The sequence below is a fragment of the Cryptomeria japonica genome, chromosome 1 (genome assembly GCF_030272615.1).
Source record: "Cryptomeria japonica chromosome 1, Sugi_1.0, whole genome shotgun sequence".
Taxonomy (NCBI): domain Eukaryota; kingdom Viridiplantae; phylum Streptophyta; class Pinopsida; order Cupressales; family Cupressaceae; genus Cryptomeria; species Cryptomeria japonica.
This window is the reverse complement of record NC_081405.1, coordinates 426548705-426568676: the sequence shown is the minus strand read 5'-3', so window position 1 is coordinate 426568676 and position 19972 is coordinate 426548705. Positions and strand designations below refer to the sequence as shown.

The window sequence follows — 19972 nt, the reverse complement described above, 5'->3', positions numbered from 1 at the left end:
AGCTTAGGTTAGGGTTAGCATTAGGGTTCAATTAGAGTTAGAGGTAGTGTTATTTTGAAATTTAGTTTAAAAAAATATTATTAGTTTTCATTTTAGAAAATATGTTGTATTTAAAAATATTATAAAATTAAAAAATAATTATTTAAAAAATATTAAAAATTTCAATGATTTAAAAATTATTTTACAATTAAAAATTAATTAGAAAATGTATAAAATTATTTTATTACAATATGTAAAGTACCATCTTTTATGACTTGAATTACTATCCTTTTTTTATCGGTAAATATGTCTTTATATTGATTATCAAAAAGGATTTACATATTATGTACAAGTTTCGAATTCCATAAAAAACAACCAACATCTACAATTCCAGATCTAGAAGCTCGTATATTACATATTCTTACTATCAAAATGGGTTATTGTTCTCTATACATAATATTATCAAAAAATAGAAATTAACAGAAAGGAACTCGTTCATTGCTCGTTGCTCCACTACGCGCTTCTCGTGATCCTCAACTACCTTTACACCTGTCACATCGTTGGGAGCCACACCTTGGGCTAGCACAGTTGAAGAAGAGCCTTCCAACAGATGGTAACGTTGATTTGAATTGACAAAACCAATCAGCCTACCTTGCTTCCTCTTGGGGATAGTGGACGCCTTCATTTGTTCCTGGTTGTCTTCTTTTGGAAACCACTTCACAACTTCTTCCCTCACCGATTAGGCTTCCTTGGATTTCAAAAACTCCTTTATCCTCTACAGACCAATTTGTGTCAAATCCCGCCTAACTTCCTTATTTCCATTAGCACTCCATAGTAGGAAAGGTCAGAGAGGTGGTATGAATTCCTCAATGTGGAGCTAATCTCCACCTAGACATACATAGCCTTCACCTTTTCGTGCCATCCCTATGAGATTCACCAACCCCCAACACCAATTATCTTTCACACATGAATGCATCAAACCAAAATACTGACTCCTTTGATACAAACTCAAGACGACAGGCTAAGAATAGCGAGGCGATGTCGATGTTAGTTCGATATTGATTTTCAACTTTTAGATATTTGTCATCCAAGATGATTTTCACCCTTGTCTAGAAAGGCCGCCTCTAATAATTTGAATACATTGGACAAGCACTCATTTGAGATTTTTCCCCAGAAAGCCACCATAGGTTTAGTGGTCTTGAGAGAGAAGTTAGCCTACATCGTGACGACCTCTAACACTCACCAAATGAGAAGCTTCACCAGCACACCTTCTTTCCTTAGCACCAAATTTACAATGATAAACTATCCGTCCACTTCAGAAATTAATTCCCTCACATATTTGTCCCATGCAGTGCAATAAATTTATTTGGGACTTCTAATGCCACTTCTTCACTATCAATGTACAAAATATTCACTAGAAATAGAAACGTGTTTTCTTTCACGTAAGAGATCTGCAACCAAGTGATCCTTTCACAGGGAAATCATATCTGCTAACCACCCACTTTCAATTCTCCTTGGCTGCGCTTCCACTCGCCACCACCTCAGCTAGTTTGTGCATACCATGGTCTGCAATTTGGTTTTGAATTCCCCCCAATGTCCTTTAGCATGATGAAAAGGACCTCTCTCATCCCAAGCAAGCTCTTGGGCGACCAACCATGCCAATTAATAAATGCATACCACTTAAAAGAGCCATTGCCTTCATTAAATTCGACCAATACCGACTAACACCCACTCCCATAATGGATAATTACTATCTGTTCAAATTCAAATTCTTAATCTAGTCATCCCACATCCTGCGACATGTTAGTGTTTATCAAGACCATTTAACCTCACCAGCTTGGATGGAAAATTCCAATTTGGCTTCCATATTACCATCCTTGAGCACATGAGAAACTTCAAATTTACTGAAGTTAGATAACAATCGTTTAATAACCTGGATGATTTTATCAATCTTCCAATTTTCAACATAACCTTTTGTTATTGCATTCACCATGATTTGTGAGTCTCCTTCTAGATGGAGATTGTCCACATTCAACTTTCTAACCACACTAATAGTTAGGAAGGCAGCCCGTGCTTCCGCTTCATTATTGGTTCCTCAACTTAGCCTTTGACTACAACAAGGTACAATACATCCCTTGCAATCTTTTGCCACACAACGTGCACCTATTAGTCCTGGGTTCCCTCTTGCAGCACCATCAAAGTTTACTTTGATCCAATCTTGTTATTGTGGAGTCCATTTTGTAATCTCGCTTTTAGTATGTAAAGGATGCACCCTTTTAGGCTCATTAACAAGCAATTGAAATACCATCCTTAATCTAATGTAAATAGTAAATAAAATACATCAGAATTAAGTAACATGTACCATCTTTTAGTTATAGTTAGGGTTAGGATTAAGGTTATCTTAAGGTTAAGGTTAAGGGTTGGTTGAAATTAAAGTTTCCATTCTAAAATAAAGCGTAGGTTAGGGTTAGTATTAGTATTAGGGCTCAATTAGGGTTAGCGTTAGTGTTAGGATTCAAGTACAAGATTACCATTCTAGGATAAAATTTGGGGTTAGGGCTAGCATTAGGGTTCAATTAGGATTGGAGATAGTGTTCCTAAGATTTAAATTAAGGTCACACGTAGTATTAGTGTTAGGATTCAATTAGTATTAGGGACAAGATTGGAATTATGTTTAACATGTTATATTAGGGTTAAGATATAATTAAGGTTATGATTCTATCTACAATCCTAAATATGATCATAATTTTGACTGTAACCCTAACACTAGGAATAGGAGCATCTAGAGACAATTAAGAAGAAAGTAGATAGTACGGTGAGCTTAAAAAATCTATATCTGAAGCCCTTTGTCCAGGGCCTAAAATGCCCTTAAGAAACCCACCACCAACAAATCTAGGTGATAAAGAACAAATTAAAGGCTTAGCTCACAATATTAAGCTAGCAACGAATGAATTCAAAATATCCAACCTCTTAAGGTCATTATGTTCGTACATAGTCAAACACATTTTGCAACTATACTTATACTATAAATCAAATACTCACACATTTTTTTATTCTAACATTATACATCTCAAAATTAAAAAAAGAATAAAGATTAATGAATATAACATGTAAAGTTTGCCTGACAATAGATTTATTTTCGACTACAACCAAGTTTGAAAAACAAGTAAAGATTTTGGGGGACACGCCGATGGATGAACACACCTATATATCCTTGAAGTAAATAACAAAATTTTGCATCTTTCTTGAATTGCGACAATTATATATAAGATATCTCAACAACTAGCAACAAATATACTCAATGTAATCAATTTCCTAAGTTAACCATCTTCATACATCATAAAAACATTTTGCATAGCTTGCTAGTTTAAATTACAACCCGCATCCATTCATATTCAATTTTTCTTTTGCACATTTCAAGATCAACTCAATTGTATTCTAAATAATTACTTCTAACAAAGACAATGTTCATTTTAACAAAAAAATTACACAGAGGTGAATATAAGATGGAAAGCAAAAATGCTAATTGCCTAGTTAAGAACTGCTCACACCCTCTTAGGTGTGAAACAGGGAGATGGAAAACACCCAAAGAGGAATGAGCTATTAGGGTTTGTCTTATTTGTACATCTAGGTCACTGAGAACAAAATGACATTACATCATGAATTGTGTGACTTTTGACGATATTAAGAGAAATTATATAAATATACTAAAAGTTGAGTCTCTATATACTTCATTTGAATAGGAATGGATTGTTAAGATGACAACTTACTTGGTCAAAATTCACAACAAAAGAAACTTGATCTGAAAGGATCAGTGGTCACTCTAGGTCTGCTCTAGGGTTGGTGGGTTGGTTCTTTGACGATCATTTTTCAATTTTTTTAAATCCCATAGATTGCTTCGTCTCGTGAACATCATTAAAAAATCTTCACTCATTCATTCATTCCAACTTTTGCTAGTTATAATTATTTCTCAATTTATAATTTACTTCTTGAGGTGTTCTATTACTTTCACTCCTATTTGAGTTGCTCTCCCTTACATATTTTGTGAGCCCCGTGTTCTGGTGGTGGCTGTCGAAGCGCAGTGAATTTACAGCAGACTCGAGTTTTTAAAAGATGCTGAGAGCGTGTTTGACTAGAGAAATACGAAAATCTTGGTCCCTGACTTTATAAAATAATTGTCAACCAGTGTTGTGCCGTAACAGCTATGGCCGATTCTTTGCTCTTTGCAGGTCTTCATTTTAACAAGAAAAGGTTTTCAGCCGATTTTCTCAAGTTTGAGGTAATCATTAGTTTTTTCTTCCTTGAGTAGAGGAGGTGGTTGGGTTTAGGGGATTTTTAACCTTTACTGTGCAGGAAAAACCTAAAGATAAAGATGTAACGCCGCCACAAGTTTTCCAGGCGGAGGAGGGGGAGGAGGAGCGGGGTCAAGTGGAGACCAGGAAGGAAAAAAAGCAAAAGCTTAAGTCTTTTGAGGGTAAATTTCTTTTTCCACTATTATATTGGTGGAGAGTTGGACGTAGCCGTCGTCACAACTGCATTTTAATAGCGTAGAAAACTTTTGGAGAAAAAATTCCGTACATTCAGTTTTTCCCTTTTTTTTGGATTTATACTCCCTAATATCACGCAACCTTCAGAAATCAACGAGGTGTTCAACGTATTTAAGAGGCCTAAGTCTTTAAGGGAGCATGCCGAGGAGAAGACGCAGGTGCAAGCGCAAGCTCGGGTTGAGGAGAAGGAGCATTTTCGAAAGCAAGAGGTGAAGATCAATGTCAATGTGAATACCATTCTGTCTGTGTTACCTAATAATAATCCGAGTATTTCTTTTGTATAATGTTGTTTAGGTGTGCGCATCCCTGCGAAAGAAATATGGCATATATGTGGCAGGTGAAGATGTTCCTTCACCACTTGAAGGCTTCGACGAGCTAAAGTCCAGGTATTCTTAAAGAATTCCCATTGACACCATAGCCAGCTAAGCGGCATTGCGATTTACTTCATTTCAATTTAAAATCGCTTCATTAATAAAGTGCGCGCTAATCTAAGAGAAGAAGCATTCATTTTTTTTGCTACCGTCCACCTCTGAAACAATGTCAAGAAATTGAAAACCAAGACGAAGATACAGAAAATAAATGAGACAGAGAACATGATTTTATAGCGGTTCTCCAATATGGCTACATCCACTTTTAAGCAGGGAAAACTCTTATTAATGTCACCGCCTATCAACAAGAAATGAAGAGAAAGCTGGGAGAGGGAAAGAACAAAGAAGCTGAATGGTCCAAGAGCGTTGGATTTCACACCCAACAATTTCCCACTTGAAGTTCAACCTATACAACCAGGAATAGTGACATCCCCTGCATTTCCTTTCTTAATGTAACATTTTAACTAGGTCGGGAGAGGCTTTGCAAGACTTAAGCTTCTCCAAATTCTGTTCAGGAACACTTTGGATGAGTCTTCTCCAAATTATATCAGAGTCAATAAAATCTAGAAGCTGAGCATCTTCATATTCATCTTTCTCCTCCCAATATCCAACAACTGACACCCCATTGTCCAGGTCGGTGTCACATTCATACTGAACACACCATTCCAGTAAAATTGGAACTCATGACCTCCTGCTTCAGTGGCCATCAACACTCCAGCAACAACAGCAAACATATTGATTACAAGTATTGTTATCGATGAAATCAAAAGTGTTGTCCACTTGAATAAGTACAGTTCTGAAAACTCTCCATCATCACCAGCTTTTGATGTGTCAGTAAAATTAGTGTCTACACCAACAAGAACCTTCAGCAACTCTTGAAACACAACAAAAAGATGCGATGACACACCTCCAATCACCCAATTTGGTTCATTTTTCTACAAGTCATCAATTCCAACACTACTCCATCGCATCTCCAAAACACCAGTTTCATTTATATATGATAACCTCGCCAACCATTTCAGTCCGCCTCCATATCCATACCAAATGGGGCTATGTTGGCTCAAAAAAATTTCTACCGATACAAGAGCCCAACGTAGAACTTGATTAAGCTGATCAGAAAGGTTAATTGCAGCAGGTCCCTGTCTGCCCTTGAATGGGCCTTCAAGAATTCTAATGACATCTTTCAGAGAGACTGTATTGATGTATTCATCTTGTGCTTTGAAATTTCTGTCAAAAAATTTCTTTCGAATATCTCTCAATTCAACAGTGAAAGTTCCCTCCATAATCAAATAAGGCCTACATGCTGTTCGGTCAACTTAGAACTGATGTCGCCACTACTCTGTTTTGGTGGTTCAGGGTACCTAAGTGAACTTTTATTGCAAGCTGTTCCTTCATTTAACAACAACCTCGAATGATTTTGGTTTAAGGAACATTCCAATGGTTCAGCATTGTTGTCTTTTGAACATGAACCTGGTGCATCTTGGTCATTAAACTGAATATATGCAAAATTTTTGCTCTCTCCCGACTCCCTGTCCATGGGAATTCAAATATTCACAATCTCTGCACAATTTTTTGAAATTCTCAGACAAGTTGTTTCGAATAGAATCTTCCTCTTTGAGTCTTGTCAAATCGCTTTACAAAAGTTGAACTAGGTGTTTGCCTCTGCTGATTACTGTAGTTCCCATCCTGATTCCCAAAAGGTGTACCACGCTCTCCACGAGGTCAAGAAGGATCAAGTTTAATAGTTCACCCAAAAGATTCCTTTCCATTTTTTTTATTGCCTTCATAGCTGCAGCTTCATTTGCAAACTCAACATGTTCTTAACCCTTTAAGGATCCATCATCATTCCTAGCCTGGTGAACATCTACTAGATCCCCAGAAAATTGGTACACGCTGTCCTCATCTGCAGAAAATGGGATATTTCCCATAAACAGTGTCTTAACACCAGGAGTTGTTGGGGTTTTTGACATCTTCTGTGTGAATGACTTATCTTTTTGAGCTATAATTTTCTTAGAACATGAAGTTTTTTCCAAATCAATCCGCAGATTACTTTCAGATCTTCCCTCATCTTCCAATACATATATTGGTGAATCTACATCTCCTTCAACCTTGGCAGCCACAACGTTAACCATTTCCAAAGTGCTTTTCATTTGTCGCATCTGCTCCATGTCACTGCCAAAAAGTGTTGGGCTTTTATCATATTCCAACATGCTAAGGAAATCCTCAATGACTAAATCAGCCACATTATCTAAATTGCCCATCTCACATGAAGCCTCAATGAAGGCTTGCTCCAGCTCATCAGCATGAATCTTCTCACTCTCAGATTGCTCCAAAGCCCTCTTCTGAGCAGCCAATGCCTCACATAATGATAGAGATTGCATAGGCAATGAAAAAATCGGTGTGGGATGAACAACTTCCACTTTAGTGTGATTCTCTACTACATATGAGGTGCCTAATTTTCTGCCCCGAGCAATTACCAAGGCCCCTTTTCTTATTTTCCATCTATTGGATTCAAAAGTGATTCACATCCTTGAGAATCCAATTATCTAGCTGAAATTAAATTTTGTTTCAGCTAGGGAACATATCTAACATCTCGTAGCAGCCAACTATTTCCATTTGTTAGTTTTAACAAAGTATCCCCTTTACCAATTGTATACGGTGAAAATGGAATGATTAACTATTGTAAAACCAACAAAGATCCTGTTGTTTGTAACTAGGCAAGATGGGTTCGGATTGCCTTAAGGCAACATCCGAACCCATATAGGACTGGGTCCTATCCTAAAGGGATAACGTGCCCCAAAGATAAGCTCAGGCCCTATAACTTTCACGCCACCCTAAAATGCTCCACGCCTCAAATAAATAAATTGGCGCCAAAAGGAGGAAGGCCGACTTGGATTTAACAAAGGTCAAAGAGTGATATAAATAAAGTCAACTTGCAAATACAACTTCACTTCATATATCACATACAATCAGCGAACTATCTGTGCAATTAAAAGGTGCGAAACTTGAAGAGGATTGTGCGAACTTGTCCAAAGGATATAAGGCATTTTTGGTGGAGACTTGGTGTATCTAGAAGGGCAGATTTGATATACAAAAGAGGATCAGATCTGGAAATCAAGCTAAGTATTGTATTTGTACAATTAAGAGTGAATACATAATCTGACCTGTGGGTCTTTAGTGCTGGGTTTTTCCTCCTTGGAGGTTTTCCCAGGGTATTTTGTGTTTGTCTGCTACTCTCTTGTTTCATTTGTGTATTTACTTGATTATGATTTACTAAATGCTAACAAATAATCAAATGTTACAAATCTGATTACTGAACTAGGGCACAAATTTAACATGGTATCAGAGCTAAGGTGTCACTAATTTCAGATTTTAGTAGATCTTTTGCTGCATATAGTTGCTGTTTGTTTTCAGATTAAAATGTCAGGTTTGAGGGCTGAAGATAGACTTGATGGAGCCCTTGATTTTGCTGCTTGGAAAGTCCGTATTCTTTTGATCCTTGAAGAGAATGATCTGCTGAAATTCGTAGAAGAAGAAAGGCTGTCCCCTCCAGAAGATACTGAAGAGCTGAAACAGTTCAAGAAAGACTCTCTCAAGGCTAGGAAGATCATAATTGAATCCGTCAAGAATCATCTTGTTTCTGTCATATCAAAGTTTGTGTCTGCCAGGGAAATGATCAAACACTTGGAAGGGATGTATGAAGTCAACAACCTCAGCAGGGTTCTTGCTCTAAGGCAGCAACTTCTTCACATGAAAATGAAAGAAGACTCAATCATAGCCTACTTCATGAAGATCAATGAACTAAAGGACAATCTAAGTACTCTTGATTGTCAAATTTCAGATAAAGATCTTGTTATGATTGCATTAAATGGTCTACCTGATGAATGGGAACCATTCATTTGTAGCATTGGTGGAAGAGCTGATCGTCCCAACTTTGAGTGTCTTCAATCTGATTGCATTGAAGAGGAATCTCGAATTGAGGTAAGAGGAAAACTCAAGAACTCTCACAAAAATGATAGTCATGTTCTCTTAGCTAAATCTAGGAAAAGTGGACATTGGAAGAAAGAAAAGAGAAGCAAAGATTTTAGATCCTCCTCCTATGATCCAAGGAAGAAGTCAAGAGATTCCTCTCACATTCATTGCTTCAGATGTGATAAGTATGGTCACTATGCCCGAGATTGTCAGAATGATCCCAAGGAAAGGGAAGCCAATTTAAATGAAGTTATTGAACAAAGTGAGGATTATTTTCTTATCTCTGCTCTATCAAGCAATGTCCCTACGGACAGTAATACTTGGATAATTGACAGTGGTGCCTCCAGACACATCTCAGGTTTTCGTGAGCATCTTTCAGATCTGATTGAAAAGGATACCAACCTTCATGTGGTAATCGGTGATGACGTTAGATACTCAGTAAAAGGCTCTGGCACCACCTCTTTAAAACTAGATTCTGGTATATCCTTACAACTTTGTGATATCCTTTTTGTACCTGGTATTAAAAGAAATCTTATTTCCATTTCTGCCTTAGAAGATAAGGGTTTGCAAATAGCATTTTCTGAAGGGAAGGTACTTGCTTGGTCTAAGAAATCTAATTTCAAAACTGCTCGTGTTATTGGAAATAGATGTGATAGTTTATATAAGCTTGCAGCTAATCCAATTCAAGCTCTCATCCATGAGGCCCCTGAATCATGCGAGCTATGGCATAGAAGACTTGGTCATCTACACTTTCAAGCTCTGCCCACTCTCGGTAAAATGGTTAAAGGTATCTCATGATGATGCTTGTAAAGGTTGTGCAATGGGTAAGAATGTAAAGAACCCTTTTCTTAAAAGTGACAGTAGGGCTAAAGAAAAGTTAGAACTTATTCATTTAGATTTATGTGGCCCTATGTCTGTAGCATCTCCTAGTGGCTTCCTTTATTATGTTATCTTCATAGATGATTTCTTTAGGAAAACATGGATTTACTTTCTTAAATCTAAAGAGTTTGAAGAAGTCATAAACAGATTTAAAGAATTCAAAGCCTTAGTTGAAAACACTACAGGGAATCGAATTAAATGTTTAAGATCTGACAATGGAGGTGAGTACACCTCAGGTAGTTTCTATGATTTTTGTGTTAAGGCAGGGATTAAGAGGGAGTTCTGTGTTCCCTACAATCCTCAGCAAAATGGAGTTGCTGAAAGAAAGAACAGGACCATTGTTGAAGCTGCAAGAGCCATGATTCATGATCAAGACCTGCAACCTTTTCTATGGGCGGAAGCATCCAAAACAACAGTTTACATTCAAAATAGATGTCCTCATCGTGCTCTAAGGGATGTAACTCCTGAAGAAGCCTTTACAGGAATCAAACTTGACATCAGCCACCTAAGGATATTCGAGAGCCTGGTGTATGTTCATGTGCCTAAAAAAAAACGAACCAAGTTGGATCCCTCTGGAAAGAAAGGCATCTTAGTGGGATATAGTGAATCTTCCAAAGCCTTCAGGATCTACATTTCAGGTCAAAGGTATGTTGAGGTAAGTAGAGATGTAACTTTTGAAGAAGATATTGCTTTCAAAAGATCTAAAGGTTCATTATCTGATAATAATGATATGGTGATTGAAAATCAAGATTCGAAAGTTGATACTAACCCTGAGATACAGAAGGAGTCCTCTAACCTTCAGGATTAGGAAGTTCAGGATGACCCAGCAGAACCAATGAACTCTACAGATATACCTCAGGATATTGTGGTCTGCAAGAAGAGACCACTTTGGGTGAGAAACACGATTCAAGATGCTGAAAGATTTGCTGCTCCCAGAGGAACCTTTAGAGATAGCAGGAGACTCCAAAATCACGCCAACTACATTTCTGTGATGTGTAATATCATTAAGTCTGAACCTCACAATGTCGAAGAAGCCATATCCCATCATGCTTGGAAATCAGCCATGGATGAAGAGTATGGGTCTATCATCAAGAATGATGTCCGGGACATTGTATCCAAACCCAAAGGTAAGTCTGTCGTTTCTTCTAAATGGTTGTTTAAAATTAAACATAATGCTGATGGTAGTATTGAAAAATATAAAGCTAGGTTTGTAGCTCGTGGTTTTTCTCAAAAAGAAGGAATAGATTATGAAGAAACTTTTGCCCCTGTTGCTAGATATACTTCTATTAGATCTATAATAGCTATTGCTGCAGCCAAAGGTTGGGAGCTGCATCAAATGGACGTTAAGACAACCTTCCTCAATGGTGTCATTGAAGAGGAAGTCTATATTGAGCAACCCGAAGGTTATGTAATCCATAAAAGAGATTCTCATGTTTGCAGGTTGAAGAAAGCCTTATATGGGCTCAAACAGGCTCCTCGTGCATGGTACGAAAGAATTGATAAGTACTTACTAAGCTTAGGATTTGGCAAGAATGATGCTGATGCTAACATTTACTTGAAAATTGATAATGATGAGATGCTTATTTTGGTTTTGTATGTGGATGATTTATTTCTCACTGGTGAAAATAAATTAATCATAGGATGTAAGAAGGAATTAGCCTCAGAATTTGAAATGAAAGATTTAGGTCTAATGCATTACTTCCTAGGGTTAGAAGTATGGCAAAAATCCAATGAAATTTTTCTAAGTCAAGGAAAATATACTATTGATATTCTAAAAAGATTTAGAATGATGGATTGTAAACCCATGTATACTCCTATGGAATCTAACTTAAAGAAGTTAAGTGTTTCTGCAGCTAACTCTGATTTTGCAGATCCATTTGAGTACAGGCAGTTGATTGGATCCTTGATGTACCTAGTCAAGACTAGGCCAGATATTTGTTATGCTATGAATGCCCTCAGTCAGCTCATGAGCTTACCTAAACTTGTTCACTTGGTTGCTGCCAAGCACATTCTAAGATACCAGCGTGGCACTATTGGTTATGGGTTGAAGTATTCACTTAATACCTCAATCTTCTTGGAAGGCTACTCAGATTCAGATTGGGCAGGGAGTGTCAAGGACAGGAAAAGTACTTCAGGCATTTGCTTCAACTTGGGCTCTGTAGTGATCTCTTGGGCATGTAGAAAGCAATCTTCGGTAGCATTAAGCACTGCAGAAGCTGAGTACATTGCAGCATCTGTTGCATCCAGAAAAGCAGTGTGGCTTCGCAAGCTCCTTGTTGGATTATTTGGGCAAGCTAGTGGTCTTACCACCATTCATTGTGATAATCAAAGCTGTATAAAGATGTCAGTAAATCTTGTGTTCCATGATCGGTCCAAACATGTGGAAACACACTATCACTTCATTCGGGATATGGTGCAAAGAGGCGCCATTCAACTAAAGTACATTAGCACAGATGAACAGGTTGCAGATATCCTTACCAAACCCTTATCTAGAGTGAAGTTCGAATACTTCAGAGACAGACTTGGTATTGTGGAAAATGGAACCCTGATTGAGAGGGAGCTCCAATCTCAGTGACCCTACCTGCTACACTTTGATCATTCTTTGCTTGTGTGCAAGAATGAAATGTGTCCAATCTATGCTTGTGTGCTAGATGGAAAATTGTAATTATGTAAAGACCCACTTGTGTGCTAGAACCATCCTATGCTTGTGTGCTAGAACCATCCTATGCTTGTGTGCTAGATGGAACTCTAAAGGTTCAGATTATGTATTCTCTTCTTCCCTAGTTAAGAGAGAGTGTTGTTTGTAACTAGGCAAGATGGGTTCAGATTGCCTTAAGGCAACATCCGAACCCATATAGGACTGGGTCCTATCCTAAAGGGATAATGTGCCCCAAAGATAAGCTCAGGCCCTATAACTTTCACGCCACCCTAAAATGCTCCACGCCTCAAATAAATAAATTGGCGCCAAAAGGAGGAAGGCCGACTTGGATTTAACAAAGGTCAAAGACTGATATAAATAAAGTCAACTTGCAAATACAACTTCACTTCATATATCACATACAATCAGCGAACTATCTTTGCAATTAAAAGGTGCGAAACTTGAAGAGGATTGTGTGAACTTGTCCAAAGGATATAAGGCATTTTTGGTGGAGACTTGGTGTATCTAGAAGGGCAGATCTGATATACAAAAGAGGATCAGATCTGGAAATCAAGCTAAGTATTGTATTTGTACAATTAAGAGTGAATACATAATCTGACCTGTGGGTCTTTAGTGTTGGTTTTTTCCTCCTTGGAGGTTTTCCCAGGGTATTTTGTGTTTGTCTCCTACTCTCTTGTTTCATTTGTGTATTTACTTGATTATGATTTACTAAATGCTAACAAATAATTAAATGTTACAAATCTGATTACTGAACTGGGGCACAAATTTAACAGATCCAACCACATAAAACCCTAGTTCTACAATTAAGAATCCACCATACACCAATGAAGAACCGAAAACATGCAAAACATGCAAAACATGAAAGATTATACCATTCACATGCTTAGTAGGGTTTGATCTCCATTGGTTTTGCTTGATATAGTTGTTCTCAGATTTTGTATTGTGCACAAGAGCTCAACAAAGAACGGATTGTGGTTGTGTAGATGCTTGATTGCTTAGAAGTTGATTGTCATGTTCCAATATTAATATACCAATATTCATTTATTCATGTAATTACAATCTTTGATCAGAATTTAAATCTTAATTTGATCAGTTGGTTTCTTAATTTTCTAACGATGAATGATAATTCCAATTGTTACTGTAGTGATTTGGTTATGACAGAAACCAATATTTGTTAAAAAACTAATTAATGTAAACTATCGTAGTTACTAATTTAATGATTAATATTAATGAATTGTTAGATTTAGTAGTGCGATGGCTAGTTTTGTGGGAAGACGTGACTCTAAGCAAGTCATGTCCCCTCTAAAGAGACATGATCCTATAAGCCACGATTTCTTGTGGTATTAATAGAGGGCTGTGTCATCCTACACGGGGGCATAGAAAAGTACGGGGAAGGAAGGAAGAATAGTCAGCAAGAAAAAAGTGTCAGGAATCAGTCAGAGGAGAACTGATCCAGGTAAGTATCTTAGAAGCCAAAAAAAGAAGAATATTTAATTCGTATGATGGATAGTTAAATGTGAAATGCTGTCACAATCAGTAAAGTCTAAAACAGTCTAAATATATAATATACGTACACAGATTTCTATTAACTTACCATCCGAACTTAATCTGTAATCAATCTTCTCTGGATGCGTTCACTTTCAGAAAACAAAGAACCAAAGTACAGTAAATAACATAAATAGAATTGTATACTGTATGATAAGTAATGGTATCAGAATAATTGAGTGTGACCAAAAATATATTGAGATTAATAAATACAAACTGTTTTTGTTTGTCTGGTAATCTGATAATAATCTGCTAATAAACCTACAGAAAGTTCCCAGCATATCTAATTTGATGATTTGATTAATAATAAATGAAACACATAAAGCACAACACATAAGTCTAATGAATTCATTTTCTGCCAATCTGATATATTAATCATAAACTTTCATATAAGGATAAAGCAAATTACGATCTGGTTAATAATGCACTGAAATGACAATACTATGGGAATATCTTAATATAATCTGTAAGATAAGCAATACGTGACAAATAATATAACGAACATCAGAATTAATAATCAATGAATGGCAATATAAATAATGGCATTATTTAATTAAATGTAATAAACTGATAAGATACAGAGTATGATCAGGGGAGTAAGACCCACACCATGTTAGTAAGACCCGGAGGGCTTAGCATGGGTTGGCTGGGCAACCTGATCATGACTCCATTCGCAAACAATATTATGAACAGGAGCATAAGACCCACACCATGTTAGTAAGACCCGAAGGGCTTAGCATGGGTTGGCTGGGCAACCCAATCATGACTCCATTTCCAAAACATTAATTTGCAACAAAAAGTATCTATAATGAAAACAACTATAAGAATTCAAATTCAATATGCCAAATAAATATAATAATCTTAATGTTTTCTGCAGGGTATTTTATAGGGAATTTTTAGAGGTATTAAGTAAGAAGGTAATTTGTCTTGTCTTAGTTCACCAACTATTTGTATTCTTTCCAGGGTACTAAGTAGGGAACATCACAAGTGGTATCAGAGCAAACTTTCCTGCCATCCTGTGGAATATTACTTAATGCAGAGAAGGGGAAACAAGATGGGTGAACAACTAAGCAATGATCTAAGAACCTTTATGGAGCAAACAGCTCAAACCACCCAACAGCTGATCAAACAAAATGAGAGAAGCGACCAGCTTCTCCTTCAAGCTATACAATCAATCAGTAACAATCAGACTAGACCCCACCAAAATAATGGAAGAGACATAAATTCCAACCACTCAGAAAATAATCATAACAATAATACTCCCAATCTGAGGCCTACTAGACCCCTCTTCCTACCTAATGAAACTCAAGAGGAAGAAGGTGAGGAAGCAAACGCACCACCCTTGGTTGATGTGGATACAATCTTGGAAGCCTACTCCAGGCTTGATCCTGAATTGAAAAGGGATGTATCTTTCAAAGACTATTATGATGTAAAAAGGAAAGCTGTTCCTAACCTCATAAAAAGGAAGCAAACTGACGAAGACCTTAGGGAAAGAATAAACAAGATTACCCTCCCAAATTTTGATGGATCAGGCAAATTATCAGCACGTTCATGGATTCAAAAGCTGGACACTTATTTATCCCTAAGCTCCATGACTGAGGAGAATGCAATCAAATTTGCAGTACGACATTTAATAGGAACAACCCATGAGTGGTGGCACCATGGTATTATCACCCAAGGCCATCAGCACATAACCTATTAGGATGAGTTCACACAAAAACTCATCAAGAGATTCGACCTGAAACTTCCACAATGGTATTTCAAAGAATTAACTCAATTGAAACAACAAGGTTCAGTGGAGGAATTTGCCACAACCTTCCAACGACTTGCTGTTATGGTACCCGAAATCTCTCAAGAGAGGCTCGCTTATCTCTTTGTGGAGGGGTTAAAAGAATCAATCCGCAATATAGTAAGCGCCATGGAACCCATGAATCTAGAGGAAGCAATGCAAAAAGCAATGAAATTTGATAACTGCTCTACCAGATTTAAGCCCAAAAACTTAACATCAAGCTCCTTTTCAAAGAACTCCCATAGGGAAGACAAGTACAAAAAGGGATCCCTAAGAGAGAAGCCATGCCATTATTGTGGGGGACCATGGGAATGTGGTCATACATGCAAAGGAATTGAATCTAAGAGACAACGTGATGAGTTAAGAAGGAAGAATTTATGTTTTAAGTGTAAGGAACCTTCGGAAAAAAATCACCAATGTAAAAAGATACAAGTGCATCACTTAGAACAGGAGCTCATAGATGAAATTGAGGAACATCCGAGTAAAAGGGCAAAATTCAATAACATGGAACCCGTTACTCTAGCAACCATCTCTCAAAAATACGAGCATAGACCCCTCAGGCTTAAGGGCACCCTTAAAGGACAAAGGGTAGTTGCTTTGGTCGATAGTGGGGCCTCCCACAATTTTATCAGCAAAGAACTAGTGGCTCGGAGGAAGTTAAAGACCCAAGAATTCAGAGGGTTCAAGGTAGCATTAGCAAATGGATTCATAGCCCCTTGCAACCAACTCATTCCACAATTGGAGCTCAACATGGGAAACCACACAATCAAAGGTGACTTCTACATGGTGACTCTTGATAATGATGCCATTTTGGGTACTCCATGGATCAATTCATTAGGCCGCTTTACTATGGATCTTCCAAACATGGAGATTTGTTTCTTGCACAATGGGAAGGAGGTCACACTAAATGGTCTACCCGATGGAGTAGCAAAGGTAGTGACACGTAAAAAAATGGAAAAGATTCGTAGACATGGGCAAGGTGAATGGATTGCTCGATGTTTGGTTTTAGATCAGTCCGCTGCTCATGATAGGGCAATCCATATTGATATCCAACCAATTTTAAGAAAACACAAAAAGGCTTTTGAAGACATTCCAGTAGGTCTTCCTCCTAGTCGAGGAAGGAACTAAGCCTATGATTACCTCTCCTTATAGACATCTCCATAAATTCAAGGAGGAAATTGAGAAAATCATTAAAGAGTTGGTAGAAATGGGGCACATACAACCTAGTTCAAGTCCATTTGCAACTTCAGTGGTCTTGATTAAAAAGAAGGATGGGACAATGAGAATGTGCGTTGATTGTAGGGCATTGAATAAAAAGACCATAAAAAACAGATACCCTATTCCACGGATTGATGAACTGCTTGATGAGCTACATTGGGTCAGATATTTTTCTAAGATTGATTTAAGGTCAGGGTAGAATGAGGAAAGAGGATGTGCCAAAAACTGCTTTCCGTTGTCACTATGGACATTTTGAATTTTTAGTTTTACCATTTGGCCTCACCAATGCTCCGGCCACATTCCAATCATGTATGAATCACATTTTCTGCAAACACCTCAAGAAATGTTTACTTGTGTTTTTTGATGATCTCCTTATTTACAGCAGAACTTGGGGGAGCACCTCCAGCATATTGAGGAAGTATTGAGTATCCTTGAATCTGAATCACTATTTGCTAAAGCCTCTAAGTGTGAATTTGGCTTAGAGGGAATTCTTTACCTTGGCCACAAGATTAATTCTCAAGGAGTCAGTGTAGATGAAGAGAAGATCAAAGCCATCAAAGAGTGGCCAAGACCAAGAAATTTGACTAAGCTAAGAGGGTTTGTAGGGTTATGCAGCTACTACAGGAGGTTTGTTAAGGGGTTCTCCAAGATAGCAGCCCCTCTCACAGATTTGACAAAGAAAGGAGTTTTTATATGGAGTGAGATACCACAACAAGGGTTTGAAAAACTGAAAGAGGCAATGAGCTCATGCCTAGTCCTCGCTATGTTAGATTTTACAACCTTTTGAGCTACAATGTGATGCTTTAGGAGATGGAATAGGGGTAGTCCTTATGCAAAACAAGCACCCAATAGCTTTTGAAAGCCGTAAATTAACAACAACTGAGAAACACTACTCAATCTACGATAAGGAAATGCTGGCCATCATGCACGCATTTGCAAAGTTTAGATAGTACCTAGTTTGTGGCAAATTTAATGTAAAGATTGATCACAACAACCTTAGATTTTTCATGAATCAAAAAGATCTCAATGACTGTCAACAGAAATGGGTGAGCAAAATCCAAGCTTATGATTGTGATATAGAATATGTTAAGGGGACAAACAATGTGGTAGCTGATGCTTTATCTAGGTGGTCTTGTTTAAATTCTTTAACCAGCATTATCAGGGATGGGAAGGCTCAAATCACAGCCGAATATGCCAAGGACTCTTTAGCCACTGAAATAATGGAAGGAAATTTGCCAAGTGAAGACTACAAGGTTGTGGAGGAACTTATCCTCTATAAGGATATAATTTTTCTTGTGCCTAACTCCAAATTTAAGGGTGCAATTATGAAGAAATACCATGATAATCCCTTGGCAGGACATCAGGGGTATTATAAAACATACAAACAAATAAGAGAGAGATTTTCATGGAAGGGCCTCAAAAGAGATGTTTTGAAGTATGTTCAAGAATGCATGACATGCCAGAAAAACAAGGTTGAAGAGACCCATCCTGTTGGGCTTCTAAAGACTTGTAAAAATGACAATACTGCTAAAGACTTGTAAAAATGATAATAGTGCTAAAGACTTGTAAAAATGGACCCTCTTTTGAAAAAAAATGATATAACTTGACTCACCTAACACTTTGAGTATGAAACCGATAATTAGCCGATAGGCTATTTAACGTGGGCATAGCCCACCGGTATTGTCTCACGCACGTCGGAAACGTGCGGTCGATTTTTTTCAACTAAAAGGGACATTGTTCAGAAAAGGGTCAAGATGAAAATGACTAGGGCTTGCCGATCATTCATTCTAAAATAACCAGTTGTACATAAATTTCTCGTTCTCGCTCTCCACATTTGTAGACTGAAATCCATTAAGAATCTGCTGACGTTAATAAAATGAGAGAAAGGGTGCGTAAGCATTCATCTTTATGATAATAAAATTATTATATCATATCTAAATTAACATTTTTTATTAATACAACACAACTCAGCGAACAATGACAGCAAGGTGCCGGCACACGGCTTTCACTAGATATAATTTGACACAGAAGACACAAAAATTAGCAGCTTTCATTAAATCACACGGAAGGGCAAAACCTCTTACTTAAAATTCCTTAGCAAGGAAGACACCTTTGTGATAATAATAATAAAAATAATAATAGCAGCATTTGAGTAGAAGGCCCTTGCGTATACCAACTCAACCCTCTCTAGATATTTAGAATTGGGTCTCCCAAATTTGTCCAGTTTCTCGTTAAACTTTAATCAATCTTTATAGCAGATGAGAAACTAGTAGGGCCATATTGTGTTTGGAATCCTTACACCACACCCTTTTCATTACTTTTTCCCCTCCCACTGCGCACTCGCAAATGCTGAAAAGACAATCGTCCGTTCAACTTTATTCAAACTTTATTTTTATTCAGTTGGTTTTTGTGTATGGTGGGGACAAAAGTTTTAGTAGAAAACAGTCACTTTTATCTTTTTCTTATTATATTATAACATATACGTTTATTAAATAATTGATAAACATAAGATAGTGAAGATGATATAAACATAGAGAATGCAATGGAAATGCAAGAATGGGAATTACTCTCATGAATGGGAGCAACAAGTCATGGCGACTTGGATGAAAATGAAATGCTCGGTAAGTGTGAGTTTGATTGTAACTACAAATGGGATGAAATTACAGTGCCAAATGATCTACATGATATGGCATCATAATTCATAACCATGGCAAAAAATCATTGCCCAGATGAACCTATACCATTCGTGTGCAAAGTACCTGAATATACCTTATCATTAGAGCAAAAACTAGGGTTGGCAATAATCATGAATCATGGTAACAGGCTTTCAAATGAAGCATTATATATGATTATCTAGGGAACAGAAGGGATAGGGAAATCTTACCTGATTAGCTGTATAAGGAATGCACTTCAAGAAGACACTCCCCAAAGCCGCCAAATCCTTATATTGGCCCCAACAGGAATTGCTGCATTTAACATAAACGCAACAACAATACACTCAGCACTCAAAATCCCT

At 37.4% G+C, this 19972-nt stretch overlaps 1 protein-coding gene across 2 annotated transcripts in view; it reads left to right on the top strand.

Moving 5' to 3' along the window:
• Positions 1 to 3929: 3929 nt before the first annotated feature.
• The window catches only part of LOC131065110 (DEAD-box ATP-dependent RNA helicase 57), a 129180-nt gene continuing 113137 nt past the window's right edge, over positions 3930 to 19972 (top strand). For both annotated transcript variants that reach the window (XM_057999531.2, XM_057999523.2), the window contains exons 1-4: positions 3930 to 4258; positions 4333 to 4453; positions 4614 to 4735; positions 4821 to 4912. In XM_057999531.2, coding sequence (XP_057855514.2) covers positions 4184 to 4258; positions 4333 to 4453; positions 4614 to 4735; positions 4821 to 4912 — 410 coding nt within the window. In that variant the 5' untranslated portion in view covers positions 3930 to 4183. The remainder of the gene's footprint in view (positions 4259 to 4332; positions 4454 to 4613; positions 4736 to 4820; positions 4913 to 19972) is intronic.